Consider the following 26883-nt stretch of genomic DNA (forward strand, 5'->3'; position numbering starts at 1 on the left):
CTTTACATCATGGGAAAATCAAAAGAAATCAGCCAAGACCTCAGAAAAATAATTGTAGACCTCCACAAGTCTGGTTCATCCTTGGGAGCAATTTCCAAACGCCTGAAGGTACCACGTTCATCTGTACAAACAATAGTACGCAAGTATAAACACCATGCGACCATGCAGCCGTCATACCGCTCAGTAAGGAGACGCGTTCTGTCTCCTAGAGTGAACATACTTTGGTGCGAAAAGTGCAAATCAATCCCAGAACAACAGCAAAGGACCTTGTGAAGATGTTGGAGGAAACAGGTACAAAAGTATCTATATCCACAATAAAACGAGTCCTATATCGACATAATCCGAAAGGCCGCTCAGCAAGGAAGAAGCCACTGCTCCAAAGCCGCCACAAAAAAGCCAGACTACGGTGGACAAAGATCGTACTTTTAGGAGAAATGTCCTCTGGTCTGATTAAACAAAAATAGAACTGTTTGGCCATAATGACTATCGTTATGTTTGGAGGAAAAGGGGGGTGGCTTGCAAGCCGAAGAACAACATCCCAACCGTGAAGCACAGAGGTGGCAGCATCATGCTGTGGGGGTGCTTTGCTGCAGGAGGGACTGGTGCACTTCACAAAATAGATGGCATCATGAGGAAGGAAAATTATGTGGATATATTGAAGCAACATCTCAAGACATCAGTCAGGAAGTTAAAGCTTGGTCGCAAATGGGTCTTCCAAATGGACAATGACCCCAAGCATACTTCCAAAGTTGTGGCAAAATGGCTTAAGGACAACAAAGTCAAGGTATTGGAGTGGCCATCACAAAGCCCTGACCTCAATCCTATAGAAAGTTTGTGGGCAGAACTGAAAAAGCGTGTGAGGGCAAGGAGGCCTACAAACCTGACTCAGTTACACCAGCTCTGTCAGGAGGAATGGGCCAAAATTCACCCAACTTATTGTGGGAAGCTTGTGGAAGGCTACCCGAAATATTTGGGAATGTGATGAAATAAATAAAAGCTGAAATAAATCATTCTCTCTACTATTATTCTGACATTACACATTCTTAAAATGAAGTGGTGATCCTAACTGACCTAAAACAGGGAATTTTTACGAGGATTAAATGTCAGGAATTTTAAATGTATTTGGCTAAGGTGTATGTAAACTTCCGACTTCAACTGAATGTTTGGGGCAAATCTAATGCAACAGATTACTGAGTACCACTCTCCATATTTTCAAGCATAGTGATGGCTGCATCATGTTATGTGTATGCTTGTAATCATTAAGGACTGGGGAGTTTTTCTGGAGAAAAAAATAAACAGAATGGAGCTAAACACAGGTAAAATCCTAGAGGAAAACGTTGTTCAGTCTGCTTTCCACCAGACACTGGGAGATTAATTCACCTTTCAGCAGGACAATAACCTAAAATACAAGGCCAAATCTACACTGGAGTTGCTTAACAAGAAGACAGTGAATGTTCCTGAGTGGCCGAGTTACAGTTTTTACTTAAATCTATAATTCTGGGGTATTGTGAGTAGATGAGTGAGAAAGAAAATATATTTTGAGTTCAGGCTGTAACACAACAAAATGTGGAATAAGTGAAGGGGTATGAATACTTTCTGAAGGCACATATATATACACACATATATATATATATATATACAGTACCAGTCAAAAGTTTGGACACACCTACTCATTCAAGGGTTTTTCTTTATTTTTAGTACTTTCTACATTGTAGAATAATAGTGAAGACATCAGATTTATGAAATAACACATATGGAATGATGTAGTAACCAAAAAAGTGTTAAACAAATGAAAATATATTTTATATTTGAGACTCTTCAAAGTAGCCACCGTTTGCCTTGATGACAGCTTTGCACACTCTTGGCACTCTCTCAACAAGCTTCACCTGGAATGCTTTTCCAACAGTTCCCACATATGCTGAGCACTTGTTGGCTGCTTTTCCTTCACTCTGCGGTCCGACTCATCCCAAACCATCTCAATTGGGTTGAGGTCAGGTGATTGTGGAGGCCAGGTCATCTGATGCAGCACCCAATCACTCTCCTTCTTGGTCAAATGGCCCTTACACAGCCTGGAGGTGTGTTGGGTCATTGGCCTGTTGAAAAACAAATGATAGTCCCACTAAGCCCAAACCAGATGGGATGGCGTATCGCTGCAGAATGCTGTGGTAGCCATGCTGGCCCTAACAGTTTGTGAGCACCGATTGTCACCGTTATAGTCCAATTAATGTATTGTTTAGTGTTGTGTTATGTAGTGGCTTTGCTGGTATGCATCCCCAAAATCCCCACCAAGATTCACATGCTAAAATTGCCACTGCACTTATGTAATGATCGATTATCTTGGCAAAGGAGAAATTGTCACTAACAGGGATGGAAACAAATCTATGCACAACATTTGAGAGAAATCCGTTTTTTGTGAATATGGAACATTTCTGGGACCTTTTATTTGAGAGAGAGAGAGAGAGAGAGAGGCGCCTCCTCTGACTACAATCATTTCTCATGTTCCCCTAAAGCAGAGTTATTACCCGGGGCCGGTTAGAGACTTTCAAGCTGACTGTAGGTCTATTATTTATGCAGAATGTTATGAAAATGAATAGTCGGCTAAAAAATACTATTTGTCATATAATGAAAGATGCCAGAGCACGAGGTGGGTGGCACTATCAAATCTATCAAATTAAACGTGTGGTTCCTTTGTGCTCTGTGGCTATCACAGAGGAGAGATCTGGGTTTGCTGTGGTCTGATCTCTGCGCTGCTGTATTCCTGCTCTGTAGCAGAACTGTTGCTGAGGCTGGGTTAAGACTGGACTGGACTTGGGCTGCAGCCTGCAGTGTTTGCTGGGAATAGGCTGCTGCTGTGGCCATTCCTCTCAGGTGGTAGGTAACCTATTTGGCCCCAGGCATGGATCGCTCCCTCTTTCTCTCTGATGTGAAATATTGCTAATTTCCTCCGCCACATCCCAGAGCAAATCTCCCAGGGAATGTTTCAAAAGACAGCAGAGGTAGACAGCATGAAAGCTGCAAATAAAACAGGCGAGGATCCCCTTGGTGCGGAGGGAAACGTACTGTAAAAATGTTGGATGGGATCCAGAGAGTTGGAACAGTTGTGTTTTAGTTCCATGGTCAGTCCCTCTCCTTTGGCTGTGCCCCCTTTTTTTCTGCCTGTTTTTATGTCCTTCCCCAGCCTGCCCTGGCCATAGACACATCCCAACACCTCTCCTCTTCCGAAGCTGCACAGGAACACGGCATGGCCGACAGGAAAAAACACTAGTTACAACATCTTTCATGCTCAGGCAGAACAATGCAGGGGTCCAGTGGATGTAGTGGTGGAGTGGGCGGTCAAGCACGGTTTCCTAGTATAAGCACACACTTACACTGAGGAAGAGCACTCTATTATGCCAGAGGAGGTACTTTTCAGAAATCCAATGTCTGTAATATATAACAATGAGGACAATAGGCCTATTCAGTTTAGTTCAATCTTCTTGAGTACTTGCTTTGAAGTGAACCTACAGCCACCGGCTCTCTAAACATCACAGCCTCTGCGTCTTTGGTTCCAGAGAGCAGTGAGTTCTGTGAGTGATGCCCAGCATGGACGGCTCCGTGTAGGCGGCACTTTCATGGCTGTCTGGGTGTCACAGAGGCATGAACCTCTGAGTGAAGTTTCCTATACACACAAACACACCACTGACATGGCAGGGACACATGGGCAATGGAGAGGACCTCAGCTTGCTCTCTAAGGCTTTACAGTGTGTCTGTGGTTAAGACTGCTACTGACAGACTACTAACATCATTCTATGACAGTCGCTATTATAGTAAAACTATGGCGGGGGTCAGTTCAATAAAACTGTAACTGTGCCCTTAGCTAGTACCAAAATTACTCAGTCAATTAATCATAGGTAATACATGTCATTTGAAAATGTCAAAGTTCATCCCAAGCCCTGTGCATGTCAGTTTGAGGGTTTGAGTTTCAGGCATATCCTCTGCATAGTCTAATTAACAGACAGGCTGGTCTGTCAGTAAGACAGCTTCGATTTCAGCCCTAAGCAACTCTGATCCCACAGCCACCTCTTCTCCTGAACTCAGCACTCACTTTACACTATGTGCTATGAATAGGAAAGCACCACAAATAACCTAACAAGTGAAACGTGCCTGATAGGGATGTAAAACACTGGGCCTCCTAGTGGAGCTACTAGCAAGTCTGTCTCAACGGGCTGCAGACATTGTACCATCCTCACACAGACTTCTTGCTCATGAACCTACTGTAAATAGCTGACATATTAGGATGACCTTATCAAGAATGTTGTGTGAGCAGCACGCCCAGATAAACTGGCAGTAAAATGATTAGGCATAGCTACCTCTATGATGAATGATACACTCTCACAACCACCTGTTAACACAAACAGACCCATTTGTTCTTGACTTGATCACTCCTCAGCCTCCCAATGTCAGAGAGCATTTTGTCAGTTCATGGATTATTAAAGGACTATTGAACAAGGCTCTGGAGCCTCTACAGCTGGTAATTGAGTTATATTGACTTCAGGAGCAGTGAACCTATACAGTAACTTGTCTGAATCTGATATCAGGAGATGGGAGGAGCTGTGTTATGCCTCAGTACTTCATTTGTAATTAATGTCATTATTTGTTTACCCAGCCCCTCGGGAATGCTATGTTTTTATCGAAGGGGCATGTTAATTAATTGTAGAAGGGCACATTAATTGAGAACTTTCCTCTGTTCTAATGAACCTCATTACAAAGAGAAAGCCCCTATGGCCTCCTTGGAACGTAGATTTCCCATAATCCCTCTTCCTGCTGAAGTTTCCATGCGGCTTCCCGTTATGCTCACTACAATCTGTTTAACAGTGTGACCTTGGTCATTGCCTGGGCATTCCATAACTGCCTCAGATTCCTGCTTTATCCTAAGGGAGCAACCACCTAGGTGCCCTTAAACTGTAATGGAATGTACTATGAGTAGCGGTACTTGAGGCCAAATATTGGGCGAGCCTGGTTACAGATGTAGGATCTTAATTTGAGGCAGTTTGCTACAGCAGGAAAAAAATCCTGCAGCAACAGGAAATGTGAATTATTATGTGGATTATAATTAATGGACATTTTTTGTAGTGGTTGATACATTTTCGGTTAGGGCAAATTAAGTCTGACATTTTAAAGTGGAAATTACACAAACTTTAGAAGCCTTTTTAAACCTCGAATACACTATACGTTTGCATTTCCTGCTCGGAAGGAAAATTCTCAGCAACAAAAGAGAGATCAAATTAAGATACTACATCTGTAGATAAGAGAAGCTGGTTGATTTTCATGTCATGCCAGTGAACTGGAGCGGATTGTATTTCTTACAAAAACAGTTCCTGGCTGTAACAATGTGATGATGTCATGAGGAAATGTGAGGTGTAATTTGGAAAGCATGGTTGTTCTCTGCTGAGTGAGTGTGTTATCTAATGGATGTAAATATTAAGACGTTTTTGTCTGGAGGTCAGGACACCCTGTGTGTTTGTGTGTGTGCGAGTGCATGCGTGGGGGGGGGGGGGGGGGGGGGTTGTGTATGTGTGTGTGTGAGAGAGAGAGAGAGAAGGAAAAGCGAGAAAGAGAGAGAGTGGATATTTGATCATGAGGAAGCTCATCTGGGGTAGCTCTGGTATCTCTGCTCTGGGTCTTTGTGTTGGAGGTTATGTGGATGTGGAAAAGCTCTTGGTCGTATTACAAGTCATCTTATGAAACAAGACATGCCAGCCCCAGGGACAGTGTCAGACAAAGTGTTACTTGAGTGGCTGCTACAAAAAGGTCCTGCCTGTTAAGATAGCTGCAATTTCATTGGCTGTGACAGGTCGTGTGGCAGGAAGTTGTCATTTCCTCTCTGAGAGCCCAGCACTTAACTGAACCCTGGCTTCCTGTACGGCAGATCCACTACAGAGGAATGGTGGTGGTGGTGAGATACTAGCATGACCACTCATGTCTATGTCATTGATTTCCTTCTTTGCTGCCTCCACTGCAGGACAGAGTCCCGGGGCATGTCCAAGCCACCGCCACCACCCAGTCAGAGGCCCCCCAGTATGGTCAGCCAGACTTCCAAGGCTGGGACCTCATCAACAGTGGACACCACCTCAGGGTCAAAGGTGAGAAAACGGCTCTCTTTTATGAGCAAGCATTGTTTACTCAGTGTGTTTAATTTGTTTGGGTCTATTCCACAACAGTGTTGCAGCAATTAGGTCCAGTGATTGCAGTGTAAAGCGTTTGAATTTATATTGTTTCTAAGGGTACTGGGAGACTGTTAATGATCATGCTGGAGAATTGGTTTCATCTCCTCCAGAACACTCTCTCTCATTTTGATTAATGGCTGGAGACTGTAATAGGTTACTGATTTTCTTCAAGCCCAGTGGAACTCAATTAAACCTCCACAGTGGTTGGCCATGGGTTCACTGTGTGCATACTGTGCATATAAAAGGTAAAGGGTTTAGTAAAGGAACAGTATTAGACGATGAAACGGCAGCTATTGGATGTTTTGAAGGCACAGGTGTGGAAGTGACACTCCGTAGAATGGCCTTGTCCCCTTCTTATAAGGATCATACTTCCACAGAGGGCAGATGAGGGCAGTGAGGGTGTCTTCCAGACCCTGTGGTCTCTCCTCTGCCACTGACATGGCTGTGGTCTATCTTCAGGACATTGGCAGTCCAGTACTCACATGACACCCAGCAGCCCATCTGTAAAGTGATTTAGTGGCTCTTCCTTGGCCCTTCCCAGGCCACATACGCCTGACTGTCTCCAGCTTCCAGAAAAAGCCTGCCAGCCTCCTCTCCCTTCTCCCCCTGTGGCCCAGCTCTCCCAGGCTGAGAGGGGTGGCCATGCTGGGTGGCATGACATGGCTATCTGCCAACTCACTATCGCCTCTCCAGTCTGACTGACTGGTGTTGACATTAGTGAGTGTAGAAACAGCACACGCCTGCCTGCCTGGCTGGCTGTAAAATGACCTCCTGGCTGTCTCAGTAATGCTTCAGGCGTGTGAGCGAGAGACAGCATTGTGTCAGCATCATATGAGCTGTCTCAAACCGATCAATCCTGCCAGAACCCACATGTCCAGTCAACCTATCAACACAATCACAGTACCACAACACTCTTCAGCTACACACAGCTCCCAAACACATGCACTGACTTTGACTGGGACCCTAAGCACTGCACTAGGCATATAAGTATTCTTATAGAACAGTGCCTCTTCAGTTGTGAAAGTACCTCTAAGGTTGTTGTACCTGTGTTAGAAGCAGCACTTCATCAGACCTCATGTCAACGTGTTGTCTGCTATCAGAGGTGCCAGTCATTTCAAGCAGAGTGGCAGGCAGGGCATGATTGATGACCACTTACTCATTCTCAGTGATAAGTAGAGTATAGATTTGCTTTAACATTCACTGTCTTATCGATGTATACTATAAGGGGAACATTGAGTTTCCAACCACAGTACAGTGAATATGTGACTACACAATGCTTTCTAATATCTGCTCAACTTAAATGAGGCTGTGCTCTTGATGGCTCTCCTGACAAACATGGTGTAGATTTCCCAGTGCTCTGCATGCTTAGCTGGCCGTACAGTAGCTTCAGTAATTAGTGCATGTTTTTGCCAGCTGTGGAGGAGGAAACAGCAAATGGAAGCCTGACTCAACTGTTGCTAGGATGCAATCTGATTTGGCTTAGTTGAGCATTCATCTAAAATCATCTGTGAGATTCAGAGGAGGGAGAAAACCAGTGGGCCTTGAAAGTGTGCCTCATCAAATTGTAATGTATGATTATAATACTGTATTCCCATTTGGGTGAAGTGTGCTTGTTTGTCATATGATGTGCTGAAATTAGAAGGTTAAAACTAAATCAAAGAAGAAAAAGATAAATAAACACGAAGGAGAAAGTTGATCAAATTATATGTTTAAAAAATAACTAACTTCAAACATTTGTGGGCCCCAGTCTCAAAATCGAAATGGTGTTCTTAACCTTAATCTGAACATCAAACATACAGTAACGCCTAATGATCTCTTTATAATAATAATAATAATAATAATATGCCATTTAGCAGACGCTTTTATCCAAAGCGACTTACAGTCATGTGTGCATACATTTTTACGTATAGGTGGTCCCGGGGATCGAACCCACTACCCTGGCGTTACAAGCGCCATGCTCTACCAATTGAGCTACAGAGAACCATCTTTAAACATGGGACACAATGGTCATATTGTTTTCAAATCAAATCAAATTTTATTTGTCACATACACGTGTTTAGCAGTGTAGCGAAATGCTTGTACATGCTCCTGTTTCCCAGCTCCTGTTCCTACTGGTTGTGTCTGTAATACCGCATTTCTTTCACACAGCTCCTTACCATTGAGCCCCCTGGGCAGCTAATAGCAGCTGGTGTTTAAAGGAAACCCTTTTCATAACCAACATGTTTATTTTGCCAGCCGCAGGGCTCCAGGAGTAGTGGCAAGGTACACAGCTTCGGCAAGAGGGACCACGCCATCAAGAGGAACCCCAATATCCCTGTGGTGGTCAGGGGATGGCTCTACAAACAGGTGAGCCCTCCACATCACCCCATCTCAGTCACTGTAGCTACTGGATGGTTCAGCGTAATCTCTGTAGTTATGGCTAAGAGTACAACTCAATCACTGTAGCTATAGCTAAGGGCAGTGTGTTGGGGTCTTATGGTAAACTGTCCTCCACTCTAACGGGAGCACACATAAATCTCAGGTCAATATTACATCTCTGTCATGTTATGTCATGTCATTTACAGTGGCCTTTCACTTAATGCATAATTCAGGATAGGTAATGATGAGAGTCCACGTCTATGAGAATGTACTACAGTATTAATGACTGTGACCTTGTGGACTCTAGCTGAGTAAACAGGGAACGACAGTCATCATTTGTCATTATGGATCTCTATTTACCTAGAGGATGGAGGGACAGAGGGAGCATGAGAGAGATGTCTCTTTAGGGGTGAGGTATTAGAGGACGACACCCAGGGTGATTATCTCCTGTTGACTGATGCCCCCTGGCACGGCTGGCACAGGGGTGTAACACCCCTGAGGCAGGCCAGAGGGGATGAGACTTAAGACCCTGACATGGTAACACGCCATCGACTCATAAGGAGTGTTTAGACAGACAGACAGTGGAATGATGGTTGCAGAACACTGTCGATGTGCCCTTGAGCAAGGCACTTAATCCTAATTGCTCCTGTAAGTCGCTCTGGATAAGAGCGTCTGCTAAATGACTAAAATGTAAATGTAGAACACTAATGAATCCTTCATAACAGGATTCTGATTAGGGAGAGTTAGTTAGACCTATTGGAGCTCATATCATGAAATGAACACTGTTCTGTTCAGGGGGAACACTTTAATGGAATTCAATTACTGGCTGTTCTAATACAATGTATGACGTTTCTTGTGCTTTCCTTCTCCCTGTAAATGGGTACTTTAGCCTATATTCCCCAGCTATGGTTTTTAATTAAAATGTGCATTAGAATGTGATGTTGTATTGCTGAGAGGGCTTAAATTCCATGTTGTGTTTCCCTCTCCAGGACAGCTCTGGAATGAGACTGTGGAAGAGGAAGTGGTTTGTGTTGTCCGACTACTGCTTGTTTTATTACAAAGGTGAGTCACACAGGCACACCGGGCCAGGGTTTAATTGAGACTAATTAAAATAGTCCCAGGGTGAATTGATTTGGTTATGAAATCCGAGCCAGTCCTCTTAATTCCAAGTCGTCTGCTTCTTAGTGGAGCTAAACCTTTCAATCAGAGAGACATGACTGCAATTAGACAACGTTCTGTTCTGCCACAGGCTATTCTCTCTCCTCTTCTGTCTCTTTCTATCTCTATTTTCCTCTTTCTTTCACCTCTCCTCCATTCATCACACTGAGCTAGAGATAAGCCTCCTGTCCTGCTGCCTGCCACCACATGGGGAGCACAGCGGCTCCTTGAATCATGCTTGAATTAAGTCTCACCAATTACATTTCCTACAGTCACGAATCACCATGCCTTGTGTGTGTGTGTGTGTGTGTGTGTGTGTGTGTCCCTCTAGACAGCAGAGAGGAGACAGTCTTGGGGAGCATCCCTCTGCCCAGTTATGTCATCACCCCTGTGGAGCCTGATGACCACATCAGCCGCAAGTATGCCTTCAAGGTAAGTCTAGAGGGTAAGGGTGGGAACTAGCTAGTCACCAAAATACTGTTACTAGCTACTCACAGTCCAACCAAGCTGCATGAATTCAGAACCAGACTAGACATATGAAGGAGGTTTTCAACTGTGAAGGAAATGCTAACTAACAGCCATTAGATAAAGTTGCTACACCTTGGTTACAGAGTTCGACAGTCACACAGCCAGGGGCCTGTGTGGGCGAGCCAGACAAAGTGTGCAGTGCTCCCTCTGATTGGTGCCAGACTGGTGGGCTGTTATAACACTCCATTCTTACCACATCAGTCTGGATCATTTCTTTAAAAGCACAGAGATTAATCAAAAAACCTATACAGTCTAGACCAAGTTGATTATGGCACCAGACTGGCTCTTCCTAATGTCTGCTTTGGCTTGGCCTGGCATGCTATGTCGCTTTGACATGTGAGCTTTCAGTGTGGGCCCTTCATGCAAACCCATTTAATTCACAATAACACTAAGTGGGCAATGTCACGTCACACTTACCTGTACCTCTCATCTGCTATTTCATAACACACATGCACCAAACACTTAAGGCCTGTAGGTCTCAATAATGTACTCCAGTAGGTATCTTATCCTGGTCTGAGGTACAGCGTCTGTCTCATTAAAGGTCTGTTTTGAAGCTGTGTTACTGTGCTGCTCTGCTCTCTGGCCCCTCCCCTGTCCTGTCAGTCAGTCAGCAGGCCCCAGTCATCACCAGTAGAGCTGTGGGATAGCAGCACTCTGTACCCCCACCACACTCCTCCCAGCCCCTCTCCTCTCCACACTCCTCCCAGCCCCTCTCCTCTCCACACTCCTCCCAGCCCCTCTCCTCTCCGCTCCTCCCAGCCCCTCTCCTCTCCGCTCCTCCCAGCCCCTCTCCTCTCCACACTCCTCCCAGCCCCTCTTCTCTCCACACTCCTCCCAGCCCCTCTTCTCTCCACACTCCTCCCAGCCCCTCTTCTCTCCACACTCCTCCCAGCCCCTCTTCTCTCCACACTTCTCCCAGCCCCTCTCCTCCAAGCCCCTCTCCTCTCCACACTCCTCCCAGCCCCTCTCCTCTCCGCTCCTCCCAGCCCCTCTCCTCTCCGCTCCTCCCAGTCCCTCTCCTCTCCACACTCCTCCCAGCCCCTCTTCTCTCCACACTCCTCCCAGCCCCTCTTCTCTCCACACTCCTCCCAGCCCCTCTTCTCTCCACACTTCTCCCAGCCCCTCTCCTCCAAGCCCCTCTCCTCTCCACACTCCTCCCAGCCCCTCTCCTCTCCACACTCCTCCCAGCCCCTCTCCTCTCCACACTCCTCCCAGCCCCTCTCCTCCAAGCCCCTCTCCTCTCCACACTCCTCCCAGCCCCTCTCCTCCCAGCCCCTCTCCTCCCAGCCCCTCTCCTCTCCACACTCCTCCAAGCCCCTCTCCTCCCCACACTCCTCCCAGCCCCTCTCCTCCAAGCCCCTCTCCTCTCCACACTCCTCCCAGCCCCTCTCCTCCAAGCCCCTCTCCTCCCCACACTCCTCCCAGCCCCTCTCCTCCAAGCCCCTCTCCTCTCCACACTCCTCCCAGCCCCTCTCCTCCAAGCCCCTCTCCTCTCCACACTCCTCCCAGCCCCTCTCCTCTCCACACTCCTCCCCTCTCCTCCAAGCCCCTCTCCTCTCCACACTCCTCCCAGCTCCTCTCCTCCAAGCCCCTCTCCTCTCCACACTCCTCCCAGGCCCTCTCCTCCAAGCCCCTCTCCTCTCCACACTCCTCCCAGCCCCTCTCCTCTCCACACTCCTCCTCTCTCCTCTCCACACTCCTCCCAGCCCCTCTCCTCTCCTCTCCACACTCCTCCTCTCCACACTCCTCCCAGCCCCTGTCCACTCCACACTCCTCCCCTCTCCTCCCAGCCCCTGTCCACTCCACACTCCTCCCAGCCCCTCTCCTCCAAGCCCCTCTCCTCTCCACACTCCTCCCAGCCCCTCTCCTCCAAGCCCCTCTCCTCTCCACACTCCTCCCAGCCCATTTCCTCTCCACACTTCTCTTCTTTCTCTGGGCCTACATGGGAACATCATTATCTCTCTACTCAGTATGGCTGTGGGGGAGTAAACTCAAACGCTCTGAATTCCTCTGCTGTTTGATTGTATCTGGTCCAGGGATGTTTCCTCTTGCAGACATACAGTAGAACATAGGAAACCAGTTTGTTTATGCCTTATTAACTATTAATGATGACATGCACCACATTGAATACGTTTACATACACACTCATAATTCAATATTAAACTGATTATGGCAGTAGACAGATTATGCAATAGTCAAGTAAATACCTTTCTCTATTTATCTTAATCGGCTTAAGGTCAAAATCGAAGTAAGCATACGCGATTAAAACACCTGGTTTTCTGAGCAATCTTTCGAATTAGTAACACTTAATCGGCGTTCCAGCAGTGTATTTGATCTGCGCGTGCTAGCACCAGCCCAGCGAGCCTCCCTCTTTAGCGCGAGTGAAGTGAGTTCGGAACAACTGAATGTATGCGTCTTAGAAGTAGTTTTCACATACAAACTTTATACAGTGGGGAAAAAAAGTATTTAGTCAGCCACCAATTGTGCAAGTTCTCCCACTTAAAAAGATGAGAGAGGCCTGTAATTTTCATCATAGGTACACGTCAACTATGACAGACAAATTGAGAAAAAAAATCCAGAAAATCCCATTGTAGGATTTTTTATGAATTTATTTACAAATTATGGTGGAAAATAAGTATTTGGTCACCTACAAACAAGCAAGATTTCTGGCTCTCACAGACCTGTAACTTCTTCTTTAAGAGGCTCCTCTGTCCTCCACTCGTTACCTGTATTAATGGCACCTGTTTGAACTTGTTATCAGTATAAAAGACACCTGTCCACAACCTCAAACAGTCACACTCCAAACTCCACTATGGCCAAGACCAAAGAGCTGTCAAAGGACACCAGAAACAAAATTGTAGACCTGCACCAGGCTGGGAAGACTGAATCTGCAATAGGTAAGCAGCTTGGTTTGAAGAAATCAACTGGGAGCAATTATTAGGCAATGGAAGACGTACAAGACCACTGATAATCTCCCTCGATCTGGGGCTCCACGCAAGATCTCACCCCGTGGGGTCAAAATGATCACAAGAACGGTGAGCAATAATCCCAGAACCACACGGGGGGACCTAGTGAATGACCTGCAGAGAGCTGGGACCAAAGTAACAAAGCCTACCATCAGTAACACACTACGCCGCCAGGGACTCAAATCCTGCAGTGCCAGACGTGTCCCCCTGCTTAAGCCAGTACATGTCCAGGCCCATCTGAAGTTTGCTAGAGTGCATTTGGATGATCCAGAAGAGGATTGGGAGAATGTCATATGGTCAGATGAAACCAAAATATAACTTTTTGGTAAAAACTCAACTTGTCGTGTTTGGAGGAGTTGCATCCAAAGAACACCATACCTACTGTGAAGCATGGGGGTGGAAACATCATGCTTTGGGGCTGTTTTTCTGCAAAGGGACCAGGACGACTGATCCGTGTAAAGGAAAGAATGAATGGGGCCATGTATCGTGAGATTTTGAGTGAAAACCTCCTTCCATCAACAAGGGCATTGAAGATGAAACGTGGCTGGGTCTTTCAGCATGACAATGATCCCAAACACACCGCCCGGGCAACGAAGGAGTGGCTTCGTAAGAAGCATTTCAAGGTCCTGGAGTGGCCTAGCCAGTCTCCAGATCTCAACCCCATAGAAAATCTTTGGAGGGAGTTGAAAGTCCGTGTTGCCCAGCGACAGCCCCAAAACATCACTGCTCTAGAGGAGATCTGCATGGAGGAATGGGCCAAAATACCATCAACAGTGTGTGAAAACCTTGTGAAGACTTACAGAAAACGTTTGACCTGTGTCATTGCCAACAAAGGGTATATAACAAAGTATTGAGAAACTTTTGTTATTGACCAAATACTTATTTTCCACCATAATTTGCAAATAAATTCATTAAAAATCATACAATGTGATTTTCTGGATTTTTCTTTCTCATTTTGTCTGTCATAGTTGACGTGTACCTATGATGAAAATTACAGGCCTCTCTCATCTTTTTAAGTGGGAGAACTTGCACAATTGGTGGCTGACTAAATACTTTTTCTCCCCACTGTATGTCTGAACTCAGAATCAAATATGCTTACCAAAAACAACATGGTCGCTGTGGTTGAACGTTTATTTTGATTGCTGATTTTCTGCATTTATCAGTGCCATCAGGTAGCCTGATTTCAGATGTGTCCATGTAAACAGGATTATTATGGAAATCGTTCTTCTTGCAAAGCACGTAAATGTTTTAATCAAACTATTATATTAATCTGACTATCCACAGTAATCACATTATTGTGTGCATGTAACCACACTCATTGTTTTATTGTTTCTCGCCTCAGTTGAAAGCAGGGTAAAGGATCCTCCCTGTGGGTAGTGGAGGGTAATAGAATATTTTCACATTTCAATCAGTATGTGTGACAGACAGAGTAGACAGTACGAATAGGTTTCTCTGCTGGGTCAGAGCCATGGTGTTGACAATAACCATCTCCATATCTTTCTCAGTGAGAGCAGAGGACCCTTTATGAAGAACAATACAGGGTGAATGTTTGATGTGCTAGTTTGACGGCATTCAATTGCAGTCCTTTCATATCTTTTGTGCTTGGCTTTTTGTTCCTCCTGGGTGTGTGTACTGTATGTGTATGTGTATGTGTGTGTGCGTGTGTGTGTGTGTGTGTGTGGTGCAGGTCTGGGTATTACCCCTGCAGCTCACATTACACACAATGGAATTTGTATAACGATTGTTGCCAGGGGAAAGATTAATTATACATTGAAGCTATTTTCTAGCGTCTCTCTCTCTCTCTCTACCTGCCTCTCTCTTCCTGACTCTCTCTCTCTTTCTCTCTCTCCGTCCGCCTCTCTCTGCCCGGGGAGGGAATGTATATCATGGTTAGGTGAGAGGTTCCTGCTCTCAATACTGTTCTGCTAATTATCCAGTGCATGTATTTAAGAGGTCTCTGTTCTGTTCCGCTCATCTCTCTCTCTCTCTCTCTCTCTCTCTCTCTCTCTCTCTCTCTCTCTCTCTCTCTCTCTCTCTCTCTCTCTCTCTCTCTCTCTCTCTCTCTCTCTCTCTCTCTCTCTCTCTCTCTCCCTCTCTCCCTCTCTCCCTCTCTCCCTCTCTCCCTCTCTCCCTCTCTCCCTCCCTCTCTCTCTCTCTCCCTCCTCACATATTCCAGACCAGGATCTTTCATTATAGATTGTCAAAGTTCAGTTAACTGGCTCAACAGAACGCATGAGGCACTAAAGACCAGAGTTTCCCATCCTAGCCTTGCCTCAAAATCCAGTACACCCCCAGCCTATGGCCAACTACGTTCTCTTCAGCCATTTGCTCTCTCCAGAGTGTGGTGTTGTGTTTGCTAGTGTGGGTCTGTATTTTAGGCTGCTTCCTCCGGTTCTAACAACAGCATCAATGTTAAGCTACACTGAACAAAAATATAAATGCAACATGTAAAGTGTTGGTCCCATGTTTCATGAGCTGATATAAAAGATCCCAGACATTTTCCATATGCACAAAAAGTGTATTTCTCTCAAATGTTTTGCCCAAATTTGTTTACATCCCTGTTAGTGAGCATTTCTCCTTTGCCAAGATAATCCATCCACCTGACAGGTATCAAGAAGCTGATTAAACAGCTTGATCATTACACAGGTGCACCTTGTGCTGCTAAAAGGCCACCCTAAAATTTGCAGTTTTGTCACACAACATAATGCCACAGATGTCTCATGTTTTGAGGGTTACGTGCAATTGGCATGCTGACTGCAGGAATGTCAGAGAATGTAATATTTATTTCTCTACCGTAAGCAGCCTCCCAATGTCGTTTTAGAGAATTTGGCAGTACGTCCAACCGGCCTCACAACCGCAGACCGCGTGTATGGCATCGTGTGGGCGAGCGGTTCTCTGTCAACGTTGTGAACAGAGTGCCCCATGTTGGCGGTGGTGTTATGGTATGGGCAGGCATAATCTATGGACGACCAACAAAATTACATTTTATCGATGGCAATGTGAATGCACAGAGGTACCGTGACGAGATCCTGAGGCCCATTGTCGTGCCATTCATCCGCCACCATCACCTCATGTTTCAGCTTGATAATGCATGGCCCCATGTTGCAAGGATCTGTACACAATTCCTGGAAGCTGAAAATATCCCAGTTCTTCCATGGCCTGCATACTCACCAGATATTTCACCCATTGAGCAAGTTTGGGATGCTCTGGATCGACGTGTACGACAGCGTGCTCCAGTTCCCGCCAATATTCAGCAACTTCACACAGCCATTGAAGAGGAATGGGACAACATTCCACAGGCCACAATCAACAGCCTGATCAACTCTATGCGAAGGAGATGAGTTGTGCTGCATGAGCCAAATGGTGGTCAAACCAGATACTGACTGGTTTTCTGATCCACGCCCCTACCTTTTTTAAAAGGTATCTGTGAGCAACAGATGCATATCTGTATTCCCAGTCATGTGAAATCCATAGATTAGGGCCTGACTAAATACTTTTTTCCCCCACTGTATGAACTGTAACTCAGTAAAATCTTTGGAATTGTTGCATGTTGCGTTTATATTTTTGTTCAGTATAATTCACTCTCTCTGAGTTGATGACTAGCCAGCCGAGAACAGCAGAGAGACACTTGTTTTCTGGAGCCAGTCAATGACCTTTACCCTCCTGTTCTGTTTGCTCTTCTCACTGTGTTTATCTCTCGTGTGTTCCTATTGGTTGAATGGCCTCCTGTTGTGACTGTGTACTGGTGGAGCGAGCGCCGCTCCCCCCGGACAGCCGTCCTGAAACACGCTGGCGGGCCCCTCTTGCATGAATAGGTATTTTATTTTCCTTCATCCTCCTCAGAGGACCGTCACCTAGCTTCGTCATCCGTGCTCATAGTCTACTTTTCATTTGCCAAACCAATTGAAGAATGCACATTTAGATTAGATGATGATTTTTCCACATAAATCACGGATGGATGGACAATGCCAGTGCGTCTCCAAATATTCAGGTAGGCTAATTTCACAGAACGTTTGCCTTTGAAGCCAACCTTGGTTCTTGGTATAACTGTAACAAGTGTCAAATGAACTGTTGGATGACTTAAAGTTCATATGGAACCACCCATCAGTCAAAGCCTGATACACATCGGTTGTTGTGAGGTTTAGACTCTGTAGCACTGGTATTTGGCCCTGCCTCCTCCATGTCAGTCATCAGGACACTGTCATCACCATGTGAACCGTGGGATAGCAGGGTCTCACACTGGGCTGGGCCATCCTCCTCTCATCCTCCTCCCATCCATCTCTTTTCCACACTCCTCTCCAGTTTCACTGCCTTTCTTTCTGTTGGCCTCATCACCATCGCATTCAACAAACATTCAGTCTATAACATTCAGTCTATCTAGCCACGTCTAGCTATACCAGACTGTATATCAATGTTTCTGTTGTATTGTACAACCAGGCCATATCATTTAGTGCCATGGAACTGGCTCATTGATTACTATGTTTTGTAATGGATTTGTTTTGTAATGTATAGGACATTTACAGTATTAGGCAAGACTGCCTTCTCGTCTTGTGCACCACAGGCATGGAATAGTCTACAATCCATGCCTCATCTAGATATGTTAGTGCCACTGAATTATTATTATTTTTTGATGAGAGACTGTTACAGAGGAGTGTAAATGCTTTTTTTAGGCTGGATCATGTTGTTGAATTGTATTGTTGTGTTGTGTTTTAATTCTGGCCTCCCTTGAAAAAGAGACTCTGGGTCTCAATGGGCTTTTCCTGGTTAAATAAAGGTTAAATAAAAATAAATACAAATTTCGGAATGTTTTTTTTTAGATTGGTTTTTATTCGACTCATTGGCATGGTTTCTATTAGTGGAATAGGTCCTGGAAGTTAAAGTGTGATGTCTGTCTATCGGTTGATACTCTGCCCCAAAAGCTCTCTGGTTCTTAAAGTCAAGATCAGCCTGTCGATAACTCACACAGGTTCATTACCCAATGAATGCTTAAGACCAGACCCCCCTAATGTTATGTCAAGAGAGCCTTAAAATAGAGCCCTCAAGTCTTCCATGCTAAAGAGGGGAGAGAGCTGGGTAGTAGCAGAGGTTCCTCCATTTATACTTGCCTTAAAATCACACTATTTTTGTGAAAGAGGAACTGTGGAAAGTGAGTAGCTGTTCCGACACGAAACATCCCCACATTGTTGATGTGTGTGGTAGACTGCAGAGCTGGTGAGTGTGGATGTGGACCCTATGCCATGGGTCTGGGTCTGGCCTGTCCATTCAGCACTTTTCTCTGGGGGATTCAGTTGAGATCACGCTGGCACTATGCTGCTGGATAATACAGGACTCTGCAATCAAAACAGGCTTTGTTAACCCCGCAGCCAAGTAAGATCGCTACAGCTGATCACAAGATGCAGTACAATACTGAACAGAAACACGACATGATGGTGGATGCACCTGTTGCACACTAAAGAGAGGTTTTCAGTGATTTAGAATGGATGGCTGTTTGTTTGTAAATGGAGGATGGATTCCTGCTAGACATAGGTTGCATTCCATATTGCATCCTAATTCCTATAGGGCTCTGGTCAAAAGCATTGCACTGTATAGGGAATAGGGTGCCATTTGGGATGCATTCTGAGACTGCAAGGCTGTACCCAGACTCAGAGTTATTATACATCAGGATAGATGGAAGGATATTGTACCAGATAGTACAGGAATGTACTACTTTGAAGAGTTGTGCAATAGTTGCAGGCAAAATGATGGTCTGGGACTATGCATGGACTAACATGCTGGGCAGTACTGGATGATACAGGTTGTATTGTAATGGGAAAGGCAGTAGGATGGTTTGGAGAGCAGAAAGCTGTATAAAGGTCTTAGCTGTGCTGGAGGACTGGGCAGTGTAGTAGTTTGGGGTGGAACTGTGCTGGGAAAATGCTGATCTGTGTTGTAATTGGACAGTAGGGTTGTCAGTGGCAGCGTTGCCCCCCTATCAGGGCAGGATGGGGGAGATTAGGCATGCGGTGGGGCGTTGGGGTGGGTTTGCAGCCAGACAGGGGAACAGGGGGCCAGATTTACAGTAGGGGCCAGACAGGAGGGCAAGCCCATTACACTATACTGTAGAGACGGAGCTACTCTAGCCTGAAGCAACCAGGGACCAGGGTAAGGCTAATTATGAGGTTGCTCTTTGTGTGTGTGTGCTGTGTGTGTGTGTTGTGCTTGTCTCAGTGTGTGTTCGTACTGCGTATGTTTCTCGTGTGCATATGGGTGAGAGGTTGTGCTCTGTAACAATGCTATAGCTAGGCAAAGTGGGTACGCCATGTTGAGTTACTGTAACTTTGTATAAAATTAGTTTGTGCCCAAGGGTATTAATGAGGAATTTGCTGTGCATTGGGACTTGTGAAACACTTCAAATATACGGCATAAACTGGCTGCTTGTCTAACTTTAAAACCAATGCTTCTTCATGCGTGGCCTGTTGCATGAACAGCTTTAGTGTAGAGACAATGGTGCCTCTTGCTTTTGTTATTACTTTAGTAAGTTCTGGTGATCCCATTGTGAGCTAATATGCTAACCTGCTCTCTCTGAGTCTTCATTTTCAGAACGTACCCTTTGACCCCTCAACCCATCCATCCCCTCTCCCTTCTTTATTTTTGTTCTTTCTCTTCTATTCTCTCTCCACAGGCGAGCCACACAGGAATGCGCTCCTACATTTACGCTCCTACATTTACAATAAGAACTCTGTGATTGGCTCGCAGGCAGAGCACTGTGGGATGAGGACGTACTTCTTCAGTGCCGACACGCAGGAGGACATGAATGGCTGGATCCGAGCCATGAACCAGGCTGCTCTCATGCAGAGTCAAGGCATCAAGAGGTTAGTCCCTCCCTCCCGCCAGGCAGGCCGTCCCTAGTTATCCCCAATAGTCTCATCTGTAGTTATCCCCAATAGTCTCATCTGTAGTTATCCCATTAGTCTCCTCTGTAGTTATCCCCAATTGTCTCATCTGTAGTTATCCCCAATAGTCTCATCTGTAGTTCTCCCATTAGTCTCCTCTGTAGTTATCCCCAATAGTCTCCTCTGTAGTTATCCCCAATAGTCTCCTCTGTAGTTATCCCCAATAGTCTCCTCTGTAGTGTTACACCCAATAGTCTCATCTGTAGTTATCCCCAATAGTCTCATCTGTAGTTATCCCCAATAATCCCCTCTGCAGTTACACCCAATAGTCTCCTCTGTAGTGTTACACCCAATAGTCTCCTCTGTAGTTATCCCCAATAGTCTCATCTGTAGTTATCCCCAATAATCCCCTCTGTAGTTATCCCCAATAGTCTCCTCTGTAGTTATCCCCAATAGTCTCCTCTGTAGTTGTCCCCAATAGTCCCCAGTAAACCCAATGCCTCCTAGTCCAAACAGGGATCCACCAGTATCTCTCCCAGTAGACCTTTTCAACTCACCTCTGCCTCCCTCTCTCTGCCTATCACCTTCTCAGCACCAAAGCAAGCACATTTTTCCCAATCTGATCTTTATCATGTGCCTGTAGTAACATTAGCAAAGTGCCTAACTGTTGGGGTTGTACGTGGGAGTGTACCTGGCCTGGCCTTGCTTGGCATGGTTTAGCATGGCCTGCTTGGCTGGGACTCAGTGAGCAGTCATCCATGGCAGGGCAGGCGTAGCACTACTCTGATAGAGTCTACTCTCCTGTGCTGTGGGATGGATGAGATGTTGAGTACTGCAGCTGGCTGCTGTATGGATGAGTGCTCCATCCTGCTCCTGCTGCCAGCTGAGCATGGGCCAGTCACAGGGCACAGACACGGTCCCTCCCTCTACTCCGTCACATGGCACAAACACAGCTGCGTCCCAAATAGCACCCTGTTCCCTATATAGTGCACTACTGATTAGAGCCCCATGGGCCCTGGTCAAAAGTAGTGCACTATATAGGGAATAGAGTGCCATGTGGGACGAGGCCATTCACACACCCTCCTCCATCACAGAGCACAGTCACCTGCCCATTATTGGCCTTGACTTAATTTGTGTTGTTAATAAATCTATTTAAATTAGTGTCAGCATTAGGTGAACACTGGACAGGTTTATGTATAGCTATTTCAATTAAAAGGAGAAAAAGTTACGGTTTGGTCAGACCGGTTACAGTTTGGTCAGATGAATGACAGCTTGTGGTGTAGTAGAAATGAAGTGTACACTGAACATACAGGATGTGGCTGATCTGGACTGGCATGCTACAGCTGAGAGGGAAGGCTGGATCTGATGTTTTGTCAAACAATTCCATCTAGTGGCCAATGCTGCTCAGTGCTCGTTAGCGGCTGCAAGGAAAGCTATTTCTCCTGAAAAACATTGTCTAAATCTACTGCTAGTGCTACATTATCATGTATCATAATGGATGTCAGCATTATCAGGTTAGTCAGCAAACTAGAACTTGGAATCCCAGTAGAACATTAGCTAACACTCATTATGTCTGATGGAGAGAATATGCTCTGAACTTTGAAACTGAGTTAAAAACTGTCCGAAGAGGACCTGCCTTGACGTGTATAGTGTTGGTCTGGGAATCAGATAAATGATATCTCAGATGAATGACTCCATGCAGAGGGAGAGAGTGGGACAAATGAATGATCAGCTCCATCACTAGAGCTATTACACAGAGTCATGGATGAAGAGGCTACCCCAAGCTATATGTTTAAAGACAAAATGGCTGTCATTTAGACTCTCAAGGGGAACCCAGCCAGCCTCCTCTCCAAAGAACCTCACTTAGTTACACTCCCCTCTCCATGAAAATATGTGGGTGTTGAAAACATATTGAAAACCCCTCCCTGTAGTCTCCCTTCCCTCTTTGGAGGAACTCAGTAATGAATAAAGGACATTTGAATGCTTTCACTAGTATCACTCAAGTGGGAAATAGCATTGAGAGTCAGAGTCAGCTCAGGTTAATGGAGGTGTCCATGTTGGCTTTTTATCTACAGCATAATACCTTCTAATCCCCTGTTTCAAGTGTACAGCTGTACTTTACCATAATGTAGTCACCTGTATTAATATCTGAGGGGAAGGAGGAATGAATAGCATGAATCATTTGTCTTAAGACATATAACTTAAGTATTTAATGCATTACTATAGGTCACTAAGTCCTTGACTAACATTCAGGGGATATATACTGAACAAAAATATAAACACAACATGTTTCATGAGCTGAAATAAAAGATCCCAGAAATGTTCCATACGCACAAAAAGCTTATTTCTGCACAAATGTGTTTACATCCCTGTTAGTGAGCATTTCTCCTTTGCCAAGATAATCCATCTACCTGACAGGTGTGGCATATCAAGAAGCTGATTAAACAGCATGATCATTACACAGGTGCACCTTGTGCTGGGGACAATAAAAGGCCACTCTAAAATGTGCAGTTTTGTCACACAACACAATGCCACAGATGTCTCAAGTTTTAGAGGGAACGTGCAATTGGCATGCTGACTGCAGGAATGTCCACCAGAGCTGTTGCCAGAGAATTGAATGTTCATTTCTCTACCATAAGCTGCTTCCAACGTCGTTTGAGAGAATTTGGTAGTACATCCAACCGGTCTCACAACCGCAGACCACATGTAACCACGCCAGCCCAGCACCTCCACTTCCAGCTTCTTCACCTGCGGGATCGTCTGAGACCAGCCACCCGGACAGCTGATGAAACTGAGGAGTATTTCCGTCTGTAATAAAGCCCTTTTGTGGTGAAAAACTCATTCTGATTGGCTGGGCCTGGCTCCCCAGTGATGTGAAATCAATAGAAAATGTATTTATTTATTTAATTTACTGATTTCCTTATATGAACTGTAACTCAGTAAGATCGTTGAAATTGTTGCATGTTGCGTTTATATTTTTGTTCAGTATATTAGCATGTCACTAACCATGTCACACTGAGCTGATTAATCATGCCAGTTGTTTCTAATGTCCAGGGGTTGGTGTGATAGAAACGCCAGGTTTGGCTGTTGTCTTCAGCCTAGGTAACTGTAAAGTGCCTCTGTTATAGTCCGGTATCCCTGTTGACCTCTATCGCCTCTCTCACCCCTCACAGAGAGGCAGTCACAGAGAGACCAGAAATGTCAGTGCAGCAGGCAGTACCACAGACCAACCACGTTAACAACAACAACACCAGAAAGAGCCCCTCCCAGTCGCGGCCTGAGAGAGAGAAGCCTCCGGAGGGGGAGATCCGACTGACCCAGGGGGACGAGGAGAGGAACGTGTTGGAGGCTCCTAGAAAGCTCAGCCATCCAGCCACGGAGGTAGAGGTAGAGGTGGACAGGCTCTCCCCAGACTCTCTCCCTGGCCCCTCACACCCCAGGAATGGCCAGGCCCACACGGTCCTCGCGACGCTGCCCCCTGAGCAGAATGGGAACGTGGTGTATAAGAGGGGCTTTGTCCCACGGACAGCCACAGAGAAGCAGGTGCAGAGGAAGACGGCTCTGACTCAGGTGGAGCACTGGGTCAAAGTACAGAAGGGAGATCCGAAGAGGTCAGTCAGAAGACCTGCATTACTCATCTAATCTAATCTTCACTCTTATCCTGAGCATAATCTTAACCTTATCCTTAGCTTCAGTGATAATAACCCAAACCATCAAAGGAGGTTGGTGGCACCTTAATTGGGGAGAACGGGCTGGCGGTAATGGCTGGAGCGGAATAGGTGGAATGGTATCAAATACATCAATCACATGGTTTCCATGTTTGATGCCATTCCTTTTTTCCCATTCCGGACATTATTATGAGCCGTTCTCCCCTTAGCAGCCTCGTGCTAACCATAGCCTCAGCCCATGCCCCAATATCAACCATTCAATTGACATACTGTATTTTACCAAACTAACTACAAATGTCTCCCCCTGGTGGCGATTGTGAATGTCTCAGCTCTGAACTTCTTTTTCACTGTAACCGTTTTTTGGAATAAAGTGGTCATGCATGAATGGCTGTTAATACTTTACTTTATATGCACTTTTGTTTCAACTCAGTATTGATGCTCAATTATGTGCCTGGTGAAATAAGTGGACTGCACAGTTTGTAAAAGGCTCCATCCCTCTTTCCTAACTTTAGCAACACATCTACTACTGAGTACGCCCTCCCTCTCCCTCGGCGGACCCCTCCCCTGCAGCCTAAGGCCGTGGTAGTAGAGGCCTACCAGACGTTGCCAAAGACCCCCAGACTTCCGTCCGGCGGGAGCTCCCCTTCGGCGCCCCGCAACCTGCCCAGCGACTACAAATACGCTCACGACCGGCTCAGCCACTTCCGCATGTCCACTGATGAACGCATGGCCACCAAGGAGGGCATGGTATGGCAGCTGTATGAGTGGCAGCAGCGCCAGCAGTTCCGCCACGGCAGCCCCACGGCGCCCATCTACACCGGGCCAGACTTCCTGGACACGGCCTCCTTCAGGGTCACCGTGGAGATGCCTCGCTCCATCTCTGTGCCCCCTTCCCCCTGTGAAGTCCCCCCGTCTGTCCCCACCTTCAAACCACTGTCCCCACACAGGCCACACACCCCCTCAGACAGGGTGACGGTCAGGCCGCTGGATGAGGTGCCACCTGGGGAGTCCTCCACCGGCTCCAGTTCTCCTAGACGGGTGTGTTCTCAGCTCTCTAAGGTAGGACACTGACCCACTGGGGTTTAAAGGGTTAAAGAGGCTTGTCTATCAGCCTAGGACTGTCACAAGACTAAATGTTTCACAGCTAAGGAACGTTCATCTTTCATAAAAGGGTTTAATTCTCACAGTTACTGAGGCCATTTGTTTGTAGTGAATTTCCAATTCATCTCTGTCTTAGAGGAATAATAACTTTGATGCGTTAACCGTTAGAGAAAGGGCCGACCATGGGAAGATGAGCATGAGAAGTAGCCCTGCTGTAATTTCCCGGCATCTTCACTTTGATGTCGGTCACAAGCTCCGAAGGATTCACACAGTCCACACCCAGGCCCTCTACACAGGTGGCTGGGTGTGTGTGTGGGAGTGTGAGCCTCCCCATCGCCCATTCATCCCGGCCCAGCCCAGTCTCCAGGCTCAGACACACATCAGCCTGTGTGGCCGTGTGTGTGTGCAAGTGTGTGAGCCCCTGTGACAAGGCACTGTCCTGCGCCATCCGCACCCTGGGCTGTCTCCCTGCCGGCTGCCACACCCCCCACATGTGAGGCTGTCTTTACAAGGCTGCACCACACCAGCCTCCACACAGCCCTCATCACCAGCCCACTGTCCTCACACCAAGTAAACAGAATGTCCCAGCCTCTGTTTCCTCATCATTCACCCATAACGTCAAGTCACTAATTATGTGTCTCAAATAGAACACTGCCGCTCCACTCGCTCACAGAATAATCATAAACACACAAAGAGGAAAAGTATATTTTTAATGAGCCACAGTGTGTGAGACCATCCAAGAAAGCAATGGTTTATGGGTACTAAGTTTAGTCTGCAGATTAACTTTGTTTTGGTGGATCCAGCATCTTTTAGGCTGGTGATGTCTTTTTGGCTTGAGTGTGTCTTTTTGGGCTGTGTTCTATGTACCTCTATGGAATATCACACAAGTGTGTTTGTGTGTGTGTTATTAGCGGCTAATTCAGTTTGCCCAGGGCCTCTCAGCACTCTATAAACATCTCCACTGTATCTCAACCATCAGCAACGGTCTCTTTCTTCTGATCTTACATTTAAATAAAAAACCTATTATACAGCAAAAAAAGAGTGGCTTGGGAATCTCTGAGGGAATGGCTCACAGTGCTTCTCTCGCTGGTAGCAAACAAATGTTATTTTAAGAAAGCAGGTTGGGGATAATTTATGTGTAGTTAAATACATCTCTTGTTGTTTGTGTCCTTTTAAGGTTCTGTGATGGGCCTAGCCGAGGAATTCTGTGTGTTAAGCAAAAATGTCAAATCTTCCAAACCCTGTAGCAACTTAAACTGGGGGCACACCTTATTTCAAATAAGCGGAGGAGGGATGGAAATAAATACAGGGATAGAAGAAAAAATATGCTGTGTGCACAAATTTGTTTGTAAAGTTGCAGGCAATGCCTTTAAGTTTGGGATGCTACATATCAGAATGCCCCTTAGCGGGGACAGAAAGCCAGTAACAATCTGAGCCACATTGCAGGCATATTCATCCTTATAAATGTTCATTTATGATTTGACATTCTGTTTGATTTGTGAAATGGGATATGTAGCCTAATAACGTGTTGATGTGTGTGTTTTCCCACAGACTAGTCAGATCGAGAGACGGTCAATGCCAGCCATGGGCTACATCACACACACAGTCAGCGCACCCAGCTTGCATGGGAAAACGGTACAGCTTCTGTCTTTTTCATTTATCTTCATCACACACCCAGTTGAAACTATTCTCTGCTTTATATTAGGACTATTAAAGATTAATGCTGAAGGAAACTTTGATGTAAAACATTTCAATCAGAAAGCAGCACCATTTTCAGGCTGGTGGATTCAGTGTTGTTCTGCTCTGAAGGGCCTTGTGTGGGTGGCGGGAAGAGAGAGGAGCAGATATTGTGGTAGGATGCTTAGGCACACAGCTCTCTGGGCCCTGAAGAGCTGAGCCCTCACTGCTGCCGCCCTGGTGGCCAGGTGTTGAAGTGCTATCTGTCTGCCCCTCCCTTCCTGGCTCTCCCTGGCATGGGCCTGACCCTACTGCAGCCGGAGGAGCTGACCCTGCTGCTCATTCAGCT

At 46.0% G+C, this 26883-nt stretch overlaps 1 protein-coding gene across 1 annotated transcript in view; it reads left to right on the plus strand.

The window, feature by feature from the left end:
* Positions 1–26883, plus strand: part of plekha7b (pleckstrin homology domain containing, family A member 7b) — a 66585-nt gene that overhangs the window by 15042 nt on the left and 24660 nt on the right. Inside the window, 9 exon segments of the mRNA XM_084154550.1 lie at positions 6002–6122; positions 8442–8552; positions 9554–9626; positions 10054–10154; positions 19878–19931; positions 19934–20067; positions 23262–23699; positions 24269–24815; positions 26409–26492. Of these exon segments, the coding sequence (XP_084010676.1) occupies positions 6002–6122; positions 8442–8552; positions 9554–9626; positions 10054–10154; positions 19878–19931; positions 19934–20067; positions 23262–23699; positions 24269–24815; positions 26409–26492 (1663 nt within the window).

Source organism: Coregonus lavaretus (assembly GCF_964263955.1).
Source record: "Coregonus lavaretus genome assembly, chromosome: 37".
In the NCBI taxonomy this organism is placed as follows: domain Eukaryota; kingdom Metazoa; phylum Chordata; class Actinopteri; order Salmoniformes; family Salmonidae; genus Coregonus; species Coregonus lavaretus.